Source organism: Mandrillus leucophaeus, unplaced genomic scaffold, assembly GCF_000951045.1.
Source record: "Mandrillus leucophaeus isolate KB7577 unplaced genomic scaffold, Mleu.le_1.0 Scaffold980, whole genome shotgun sequence".
Classification (NCBI taxonomy): domain Eukaryota; kingdom Metazoa; phylum Chordata; class Mammalia; order Primates; family Cercopithecidae; genus Mandrillus; species Mandrillus leucophaeus.
The window spans coordinates 21,063-31,631 of record NW_012110697.1 but is presented as its reverse complement, the minus strand read 5'-3'; the positions used below and the strand labels follow the sequence as shown (position 1 = coordinate 31,631).

Here is a 10,569-nt window from a genome sequence, read left to right as displayed (position 1 = left end):
TGGCCGCCCAGCTGGACGCGCTGCGGGCGGAGGTGGCCCGCCTGGCCCGGGAGCGAGATCTCTACAAGGCTCGCTGTGACCGGCTAACCTCGAGCGGTCCCGGGTCCGGGGAACTCTCCCACCTCTTTCTCTGAGCCATTCAGAGCACCTTGTGGTGTAGTGGGGGCTGGGTGGGGTGGCACCGCCCAGGAGGCGGCTGCACAGTTCTCTGCATCGTTACCAGAGCGCCTTCTGGTCCTAGCCACGCCCTGTATGACCGCGCAAATATCCCCAAAGCTTTTGGGTCCTCAAGTCATGCCCGAATTTAGATGCTGGTCATTTTCTGGAGAGGGGTCCCCTCCCCTTACGAACACAGAAACCCAGCCCACATGACTAGCACGCTGAGCTCTGCAGGGACCAGTGCCAGGCACTGGGGGGTGGAAGTGTGGTGACAGTGAATGAGAGGTGGGGGAGGGTTGCAGCTCCCACCTCAGTTTAGTTTTTAATTCAAGGTTTTCAACCTGTAACACATTAAAGCTGTAATTAGCAATAAGGCTGTATTTTCATTCTGAAGCTTGTAACCTCCTCATTTTAGCACTACAGAATTTTCAAGGTTTCAATACCCAGTAACTAGACAGACTAGGAACTCTATCCAAGATGCTTTTTCCCTGCCCAACCCTGTGGCCTTCAGGGCTCAGAGCAGCAAAGGCCTGAAGCTCTGGGGGTTGTTGGTGTGGGTTGGGAGAGAGCTCTGTGCAGAAGTCTGGAAATCTGGGTCCTAGTCCCAGCTCTTCCATGGGATCCCCCTGTCACCTTGAGCAAATCGATTGCTTCCTGGACTTGTGTTACTTCATCTAATTCTCATTTGGATTGGACGACTTCTGCTCCCTTTCCAGTTCTGGCATCTCCCCAGTGTGGAAGTCCCAGTGGTCTCCCCAAGAAGTCCCCAAGACAATCTCGCCAAGGGCACCTCCTATCCTGCTCCGGTTTCCCAGCTGCAGCCTAGGCAGGGGATGCACAGCCCAGGTGAGGAAGCCTGGCTTCTCTGTGAGCACATACATGGGTCCTCTGCAGCTCCCTCCAGGCTTCCTGGGCCTCCAGACCTGCACAGGGTGCTCCTACCACCTCCCGCCTCTCTGAGGGCTGAGGCGAGACTTCTCCTGGGATGAAAAGGAGCTGAGAGAGTGCAGCTTTTGTGAATTAAACTTGAAGTCCAGGAAGAATTCTAATGCAATAGGCTAAATGCTCTTGCAATTTAAGAAGTGTTCATTCTTTATCCCTGCTTCAGGCTACTGTTTTGTGTGTCTGTGTGTGGGAGAGGGAGAGAGGGAGAGAGAGAGAAAGAGCAAGAAAAAGGGAAGTCCCCACCTGGAGCTGAGTGGCACATCTGTTATGGGGAGCCAATGGAAATGGGGTGAGGGGCAGGCATTGGAACAGATGGATCCTCCCCCTCTCACCACCACCACCAAACTCAGAAGCCTCAGTGGCCCAACTCGGCCTGTCTGTGGCTATCCAGGTCTCACAGTTTCCATGGTAACCCAGTCCTCCAGTTCAGCAGCCTAAGGGGAGGGCAGATGGGGCCTCTGGGCAGAGCACAGGCGTTGTGCTGGGAGCAGCCACCTCACCAGTTACTGTCATCTGTCCTCTACTGGACATAATAAATGGGAGAAGCTTTCGGGCATGGGGGAAGAGGCTCCCATATGTCCCTCTTCCTTTCTACCCCCTCTCTCCACCCCCTCCCCAGCTGTCTCTTCTCTTCCCATCACAGTTCTTGCTCCCTCTTCCCCCTCCTCTATCCCAGCTCATCCCTCCTCCACGTAGGAGCCTGCAATGGGAGTCCTTTCCTCCATTGCTCTCAATTTCTCTCATCTCCTCTCCCTTCTCCACCATTGGCCACTGGCTATCCTCTCTGGCTCTGGATTCTCTCTCTGAGGGGCTCACAGAACCTTTAGCTTCTCTTTCTTCATCCCCTTCCACACTCATTGTTGAAGGGAGAGGATGGGGCCGGGAGGGTTCTTCCAGGAGCCCAGCTGTTTCTCTCACTCTAAATTTCACCTGTGTCTATCCTTGCCTGCCCTGGAGCTGTAATTGAGACCCACTACTTTTCTTGTTCACTTTTCTCACCTGCATGGCACACAAAGGCATACAGAACCATCCACAGACACCTGAGCACACAACTAGGCCACATATACCTGGGTCTCAAAATGATACTTCTGGGTCACCTGAATATACTTAAAAAAGTTGCACACTGCGGTGATTAAGAGTAGTGCTTTAGGTGGGGCGCGGTCATTCCTGCCTGTAATCCCAACACTTTGGGAGGCCAAGGAGGAAGTTTGAGACCAGCCTGGGCAATGTAGCAAGAACCCTGTCACTACAAAAATAAATAAATAAATAAAATAATTCAGATGTAATGGCATGCACCTGGAGTCCCACCTACTCAGGGAAGCTAAGGTGGAAGGATAACTTGAGCCCAGGAGTTCGGGGCTGCAGTGAGCCGTAATCGTGCCACTGCACTCCAGCCTGCGTGGCAGAGTGAGACCCTGTTTCAAGTTGTAGTTCTACCAGTTTTTTGACCATGGGTGAGTTAAAATGAAGCCTCACTTGATTGTCAGAAAAATGGTGAAAATAATGGTAACCACCTACTGAGAATAAATGCATTTAAATAAGCACTTAGCATAAAGTTGACACATGCTACATAATGATATTTGCTGTTGTTGCTGATGTGATCGTTAAGCGTGTGAATCTGTGTATTCACGCACTGCACATCCCTGAGTCCATGAGTGTGACCCATTAAGGCCATGAACAGACACACACATTGACACACCCAGGAAATCAGACTGTACAGACCTTAGATGCTCCACTATGTTCCCAATTTACTAGCAGACCTGCTGCCCTCCTTTAGTACCCCCAGCACCTATTCTTGGCCCGCCCCACAGCTGTGTGGGGGCTGGGGTTCAGCTCCTGGGGGACTCAGCAGGGCCTCTCTGGAGACAGCTATAAGAAAGCTTCAGCCCGCCCCCCTGACAGCCCCTAATTATCCCCGTATCTCCTGTAATTAACCTCCATGGTGTGTAGACCCCCTGGGGTTGGGAGGTGAGGGTGGGGGCTCCTCAGATCCCATTGGCACATAGTTGGGGTAAGACTGCAGAGACAGCAGCCTGCCTGGGGAGCTCTGTCTCAGATTTTGAAAGGTGCTGGTCCTCGTTTCTTATGGTGTGTGTGGGTGTGCTGCAGGCTGCCCAGTGGGCATCTGAGGCATGATGGTTAGAGGCTGAGGTGCTAGGAGCAGTTCTCTTTATTAATGGCTAGAAAGTCAGGATCACCCAAGGAAGTCACTGAGGGGCCACAGCATTAAAGGTGTGGGGTTTGGAGAGATAGGAGCAGGGCCCACCACTCACGTCCAGAACCCAGGGGGCACAGCTGGTCCAAGAGGTGGAGGCATTGGTCACCGGAGTCACGAGGGTCAGGACAGGCACCTGGGAGTGGGAGGAGAGTCATAAACACTCTCTTCTACACTACACCCAGCCTAGATGGGCCCTACTGAGCCCCACTTTGCACCCCCTGTGTCCACTCCTTTGGACCCCCCAGGACTCACTGAGAGGCTGAGGGAGTGTCGGTCCGGAGGGTAGCAGTCATGGGCTAGGGCTGGGAGTCGTGGCCAGTGTGCAGGGCCTGGGAGCCCCAGGGCTGATGCCCTGGCTGGCGTAGTACTCCACCACCTGCCGTGGCACCTCAGCCAGGACACACTTGGCGAGTGCAGAGGGGGCAGCCTAGGGTGGGGACAGTGATGTGGTTAGGGGTGGGAGGAGGAGTAGGGCAGGCAGGGTCAGTTGAGGGAGAAGTGGGGCTTCAGGGTGGCCAGTTAGGCTCCAGCATCCTTAGCAGGACATCAAATGATGGAAGACGAAGGTCAGATTTGGGGGGATGAGAAGCTGAGGAATCCTTCAGCTGGAAGGGGCCCAGGGGACTCACATCCTTGAAGTCTCGGAAGGGCACAAACTGGACAATGTCTCGGGCTGCAGGCACCCCTCGGGGGCAGCGCAAGGTACCGTCGTCGCCATCCAGCAGCCGCATGTCAGAGAAGTCAGCATTGCCCACGCCCACAATGATGATGGACATGGGCAGGCGGGAGGCACGCACGATAGCAGTGCGAGTCTCAGCCATGTCGCTCACCACACCGTCAGTGAGCACCAGCAGCACCGAGTACTTCTGAGGGCGAGCAGAGAGGGTGGAAGGGTTGGCTTTGTGTGCAAGGGCATTGACAGCGTTTCTACCCAGGTGCAGGCCCTGGCCCTGGCACCACTTGAAGACACATGGGGTAGCTCCTGTTTGCCCACCATGTCTTCCTACCGTGGCTTGGCCGGTGCTCTGCTCCCGCTGGGCCGGCTCAGCCACACGGTTGATGATGGGGGCCACGTTGGTGGGGCCGTAGAGCTGGATCTGGGGCAGGCAACGACGGTAGGAGGCGATGACCCCTGAGATCTCTGTGGGTGAAGAGAAGTTGAGAAGCTGGCAGAAATGAGCAGGGCCTCTTCCTGACACTCCTTAAAGCAAGGAAGTGCTTCCAGGTCTGAGGACTGCCCTCCCCTCGAGTTCCTTCATTAAGCAGTGGGAGAGTTGGACGGTCCCTTGGTGGGGAGAGTTGGGGGCAGATGCTGGGCCTCAGCCCTGGAAGCCTCACCTGATGAAGACAGGCCTGGGATGGGTGGAAGGGACAGGAAGCTGGGCCCTTGGGAATGGAGTCTGTGCTCCTGTGTGGGGTGTGTCTAGGGCGAGGTGGGGCAGGTGAAAATCTCCCCTTTTACCTTCACATTCAGGATTTTCCGGGTCAAAGTTGATAGCAAAGTCATGGGACACCTGCGAGGGCAAGGCGGGAGCAGTGAGGGCCTGCCTTTTCTTCCTGACTGACACGCCCCCCATCTCCTTCCTTCCCTCACATCTAGCCTACCTCGAAGTTGGGGGGGATTCGAGCCCCAAAGCCAAAAGCTGGGAACCGCTTATCACTGGGGAGAAGAAAAGGCTGTGGAATCCGTTGGGCAAGGCCTCCCTGCCTGTTCCCTCCCGCCCCACTCCCTCCTACCTGTCATAGTCCTGGCAGATGCCTCCCACTGCACGCAGGGCCTGCAGGTAGTGGTTGGGCTGTCGGGGACTGAGGCAGTGCAGGGACTGGCTGCTCCTCGGGTCCCCATTGGAGGCGGTGAAGTCGATGGCCACCTGGGTAGGGGTGGGAAAAAGGTCATGCTGCAGCCATGAGAGCCACCAGATTGCCTAGGCCAGAGCTGGGATCTGTAGGGAGGACTAAGATGAGTTGGGGGGGAGGCTACAGGTAGCCACATAATGATGGGGGGTGCATAAGCTGACAATGCAAAGGCTCGTGAGCAGCCCAAGTGGGGGCAGTGGAGATTCTGGGCTCCTTCCATTCACTATGGACTCAGCCCCTCCCTCTTGCCTGTGTGCCCTCCCTCTGAGTCTTTACCGTGAAGCTGATCTGGCAGCCACCCATGATGTAATCCAGGAAGGTGTGTACCTTCTCCACCTGGAGGTAGGGAGAGGGGTAAGGTGAGGGGATGGGGTGGTCCTTTGAGGAGGGAGCATGGGTAGGGCTTCTGTGGGGAACATGGGGGAGCCAGAGTTTTTTGGGTTGCAGTTGGGGGTGAGATAGGGCAAGGGTTCCCAGTTCCCAGAAGCAGAGAAACTGGTCTTTGAAACAAGGGAAGGGTTGAACCTGAGAGTGTGGTAGGGGCAGGGGCTGGGGCAAGGCTTGAAGCAGGAAGTGAAATTTACCGTGCACTGGGCCAGCACTACCGTCCCTGAGCTCTTGTAATTCTTCTTCTTGTCCCGATACTTGGGGTTGATACAGTCCCACTGCATCTAGACCCCACCCCACAAGTTCAGGGTCACAAATCCATCAGGTGACCCCTCTTTCTCCTTTCCAGCAGAGCCTCCCAAAGCAAGAACCCCATGGCTCGGTCCTTCAGCTGAGCCTAGGTGCTTTCCACCCTCTCCACTTCCTATGGAAGTCTTTTCAGAATCACCCCCAGGACTCTCCCAGGGATCTGGGTGGGGATTCTGGGGGTGGGGTATTTGTGGCACCTCCTGCCCAGGGTTTGCCGTCCCTTCCTGCATCTCCTGGAAAGTGCTGGTGAACTCGCCGATGAAGTCATGCTTCCCACTGGAGTCATAGTCATATACCAGGAACTGAGAAGGCAGGGGGAGGAGTAGGGTCAGATTGGAGATGCTCTGCAGTGTTCATGGTGAGTAGGGGGACTCAGAGGCAGGGGCCTCACAGTCTTGAGGCCCAAACAGACATCCTCAACCTGCCCAGAGAAGCCACCTGCTGAACTTTGTTCTTTGGCTCAATCTGCCAGGGACTGATAAAAGGCACACATGTGGGAAGTTTAACATAGAGCTGTGACCTGTTATTTATCCCACAGTGGGATGTGCTTATCACATGGGGGAGAGGAGAGAGGCTTGCCACAAGCAGGGGAAGGGTCTTAGATAGCAGACTGGCTGCTCCAAGTAGGCGTGCTTGCCTGGCTGGGACTTCACCTTGAGAGGTCGGTGGACATCACAGCTGCACAGGGAATGCAGGGACAGGCGAAACGGCTCCCAGCTGGGGTTCAGGTTGTTCTTCACCACCTTGGAGAGGCACCAGGTGGCTGGTCAGCTCCTGTCTGGGTTTTCTTACTTTGCTCTCCCTCCCTTCATCCCCATAGCCCCAGGCACCAACCTCAGTTCTCCAGACCAGCTGATCACTTTGGTCCCCGTTGGTCTTATAGATTTCCATGAAAGGGTCAGACTTGCTGAATAGATCCTGAAGATACAGGAGAAAGGGTCCCTGAGGCTGGTGAGAGCTGCAAGGAGGGTGGGGGATGGGCTCACACTGGGAAAGGAGCAGGCCTGGGCTCCTGGGATCTGTCTTGAGTAGGAGGCCTAGGACTGACCGGGGAGTTGGGGGCCTGGACTCTGGGGTTCCAACCTTGTTGTCCAGCTTGTGGGCTCTGAAGGTGAGCTGCACATAGTCGTTTGTGCCAGAAACCTCCTCAGCCACGATCTGCAAGGGGGATGCGAGTGGCAGGACTCCTCTATCCCTACCACAAGGGCCACCCCATCCCCTTTCCCTTAGGTGGGGGTGGTCCTGGGCATGATGTCACCATAGGTGTCCATGCAGGGGCATTGAATACCTGGACCAAGGGTGAGTACAGGCGATCTTGCTTACCGTGATGGTGGACTTGCCCGCAGTCTTCCCATTCTTCAGCAGCAATGGCTTAGTGATCTTGGTTTGTGACACAATCTGGGGATGGAGGTGGAGGGAGACCCAGCTGTGACAACCCCATCTGCCTTGGCCACGTACAAGGGATGGAATAATAAAGGCTCTGAGCGTCCATAAGGGTTGGAACTTTGACTTGGGCTAGGGTTGGGTTCAATTTTTACAGTAGTCTGAAGAGGGAAGCACTCTGACCACTCCCCCATTTTTTTGATAGGAAAAGTAAGACTCAGAGAGGTTGAGTATCTTTCCTGAGGCTGCACAGCTAGTGAGTGGCAGAGATGGGAGCCAAGGCTGGGTTGAACTAGCTCTAGAGCTCATGTTGTCTCTCATTTCGGTGTCCAGAGGCAAAGCTGATGGAGGTAGGGTAGGGTAGCCGGGGAGGCCGAGAATGCAGACCTGGCCCAAGGTGCACTCTGTAGAGCCGAGGAAGGTATCATTTCGGGGGCTGGTGGCTCCATCCTCGGCATCGAACACGTGGAACTGCAGGGGCTGCTTCTCCTCAAAAAAATACTCGAGGGCCAGCACCCGGGAGAAGACAGGGCTGGAACAGGAGCGAAGCACCTCCGTGCGCTCTACCTGTGGTAGCAGTTGAAGGGAGGCAAGGGTTCTCTGGGAACCAAGGATACTTTTCCCTGCCCTGGACTACCCTAGTCATGCCAGCTCTTCTTGGGCCCCCACGTCCCCAGCAACCAGCTCTTCTCTTCCTAAGCTGATCCCTGACCTTGGGGTACTGCCTGCCCACTGGACCCTCAGTCCACTGGGCTATCATGAGGCCTTTGGGAGCAACCCCGCTGCCTCTGGGGCAATCTCAGTCCCCTCCAGGACCCCATCTCCAAGGTTACACAAGCGGCCTCGAGAAGGCACTGCAGAGTCCACACATTTCCCTACAAGGCTTTCACTGCTCCCACCCAGCCTCCCTCCTTCCCAAGCTTAACCCAGGTTAGTTAAGGAGAAACCTGAGCTACTCTCACCTCCACCCACTGCTCATCAGAGTAGAGCTTGAGCAGCACGCAGGGATGGGGTTTGGTGAGTGTGTCCCGGTCCAGGAGGCCATGGCAGGACACCCGCAGCTCCACCCGAGAGGCCCCCAGCGTCATGGTTGGGGGCTCAGGCACCCATCCCATCTCAGGGTCCGACATGTCACTGTGGGGACAGAGCAGGTGTCCTTGACCCTGGAAAGGGAACACCTGCCAGCAGAGAGGGGTCTATCCTCTGGGGTCCCTGGGCCCCACCCCCCTTAACCTTCTTCCCTAGACCCGGGGGCCTCACGAACCTCCTGCTTCCCCTGCCCTCTGCTCAGCTTCACCAGAGCTCTGAGCAGGGGAGGTCAGTGGACCTGAGCCTCCCACTCCTGCACAGAAGCCCTGTGCTGCTGGCCTAGGTATGCATGGATGGGGCTGGAGAGGGCTGAAGGGTTGGGGTGGGGATGTTCCTGGCAGTCTTGGCTCCTAGGCCATCGATTGATCTATACTTTCTGCGGCCTCAGCACCTTCTGTTATTTCCTGACTGGTGTTGGAGCCAGCGCTGCACTCAGTCTTGGCACGAGGGAGCTAAACTAGGGCAAGGGGGTGGGGCAGGGGGTGAAGAGGCCCCTGGAGGTCTGAAGAGGATGGGTCTCAGAAGTGGAGTCTGCAGTGGGCAGGAGACAGGTTGGAAAGTCCCCTGCTGGGGTATCCCTATCCACCCCCTGCCCCCATTCCCCTACTGGCTAGCTGATGGAAAAGGAGGGGTGGTGGGCTGGGAGGCAGGACCAGGGCTCTACTGAAAGCTCTTTCAGGCTCCTGGCAGGAGCTCCAACTATGACAAGCCTCACATCCCTCCCCACCTCCCCTGTTTTCACACTTCTTGGCAGCACTGGCACTGTCTCTTAGCGACAGGATTTTTGGGGAGTCGTGGCTCCCTCCATGCTGCCCGTGGGATGCACGCATGCCACCTTCCCCCAGCAGTGCTACCAAGCCTCGGGCTGAAGCAGGCAGGGGTATGCCGGCCCGAGTTCATGGCCGGTCAGTCCATCTATCTGTGTCTGTACAGATCTCAGGGTGAGGCTGTCCGATCTCATGTCATGCTTCCCCGAGTGAGTGTGCATTGGTGTGTCTGAGTGCCCCACCTTCCGTGTCAGTCCCCCCATGTTGTGTGTCCGTTTCCAGGAGGGTGTGACAGTTCCTGTACCTCCCTCAGAACTGGGACCTTTCTCTGGCTGGGTATCTACCTCCCCACAATGTGTGCCTTTCTGGATATGTGAGGGAGGGTCTGGGCTGGGGGAGGGGAATCTCTGCTTTCCAGCCACAAGTCTCCCAGTTCTTGGGGGGTCCCTGAGATAGGCAGGGGCTTGTGGTGGTGAAGGGATTGGGCAGGGCTGGGATCTCTCTGTGGGCTCCAGGATACGTTGTTATGGAGACTGGGCCAAGCTGGGCTGGGCTGGGGCTGGGCTGGGGAGGAAGGGTGGGCTCACCTGGGCTCTCGGTCGGGGGCTCCTCTCTCCGGCTCTCTGGCCCTGGCCCTGACTCCCTTGCTGCTCCAGCCGCTGGCGCTGGCTCCAACTCCGGCTCTGCTGCTATTTATGGGGCCTGGATGGGGAGGGGTGGGGGGGGCGCAGCACCAGCTCCCCCCGCATGGATGGATTGGGAGGGAGAAGAGGGAAGGGGCAGGGCCACAGCCTGGGAGGGAGCCACAGAACCAGGGGAAGAGGGCGGGCTAGGGGTGGCTTAGAGGCAGGACCCCTACAGACACAGTGACACACATCTTCCCCTTCACACCACACCCACACCCAGAATTACAGAGATGCGCACATTGCAGTGGTGCATGCATACACATTCACACAGAGAAATGATGGCGACACATGCACCCACGACTCACAGGCTCACACATATCTTGACACACACAGGCGCCAGTACATAAACTCACTGTGACACCATGACAGTTACAGCCCCCGGCCGATACACATTGGGAAACATACCCCTTCTCACATCACTTTCAACATTGTTATACTAGCTAAGGATATCTGCAGTCACATAGACAGGAACACCGGGCTGTCCTTGTCACACATGTACTCACTCACACTAACCCGGAATACAGCAGAATGTAGATCTTCCCGTGCTCCTTAAAAACTATCACATACCTTGCCGAACGTCATAGCTTTGAGAATGACGTCCAGTTCCCTAGCCACCATTTTATAAGAAGACACAGGAAATGGACATAATTGCTTAAGGACACCCAACCTCATATCCTGGTCACATGAGGGCATGTGCTGAAGGACTGACTCCCAAGGCTTCTTCCTGGTGCCACAATATACCCAACACCCCCGGAGATTCAACCTATAC

At 56.2% G+C, this 10,569-nt stretch overlaps 2 protein-coding genes across 4 annotated transcripts in view; one reads left to right on the top strand and one right to left on the bottom strand.

Moving 5' to 3' along the window:
• Positions 1-1,255, top strand: part of NRL (neural retina leucine zipper) — a 38,047-nt gene extending 36,792 nt beyond the window's left edge. The window contains exon 3 of the mRNA XM_011971026.1: positions 1-1,255. Coding sequence (XP_011826416.1) covers positions 1-134 — 134 coding nt within the window. The 3' untranslated portion in view covers positions 135-1,255.
• A 1,988-nt stretch (positions 1,256-3,243) lies between these two features.
• CPNE6 (copine VI (neuronal)) lies at positions 3,244-10,506 on the bottom strand. 3 transcript variants are annotated; one of them, XM_011970938.1, is made up of 18 exons: positions 10,314-10,506; positions 9,702-9,816; positions 8,221-8,392; positions 7,646-7,825; positions 7,199-7,273; positions 6,959-7,033; positions 6,710-6,793; positions 6,529-6,618; positions 6,073-6,177; positions 5,764-5,850; positions 5,456-5,515; positions 5,060-5,193; positions 4,928-4,982; positions 4,785-4,836; positions 4,330-4,463; positions 3,952-4,188; positions 3,575-3,749; positions 3,244-3,455 (listed from the first exon to the last, which is right to left on the bottom strand). In XM_011970938.1, the coding sequence occupies exons 3-17, from the start codon at positions 8,386-8,388 to the stop codon at positions 3,612-3,614; spliced, it is 1,674 nt and encodes a 557-aa protein (XP_011826328.1). In that variant the 5' UTR covers positions 8,389-8,392; positions 9,702-9,816; positions 10,314-10,506; the 3' UTR covers positions 3,244-3,455; positions 3,575-3,611. The 3 variants fall into 3 exon arrangements, with proteins under 3 accessions (XP_011826328.1, XP_011826329.1, XP_011826326.1); XM_011970939.1 differs by having other exon boundaries at positions 9,702-9,743; positions 9,907-10,487; XM_011970936.1 differs by having other exon boundaries at positions 9,702-10,487.
• Between the last annotated feature and the right edge of the window lie 63 nt (positions 10,507-10,569).

What these genes read in the sequence shown, in the direction of transcription:
- CPNE6 (XM_011970938.1), bottom strand. Translation starts at nt 8,388, where the DNA reads ATGTCGGACCCTGAGATGGGATGGGTGCCTGAGCCCCCAACCATGACG. An exon ending in CGGGCAAGTCCACCATCACG is followed by an intron (nt 7,034 to 7,198) that starts GTAAGCAAGATC and finishes TCCCCCTTGCAG; the next exon opens with ATCGTGGCTGAGGAGGTTTC. An exon ending in GGAAAATCCTGAATGTGAAG is followed by an intron (nt 4,464 to 4,784) that starts GTAAAAGGGGAG and finishes CTTCACCCACAG; the next exon opens with AGATCTCAGGGGTCATCGCC.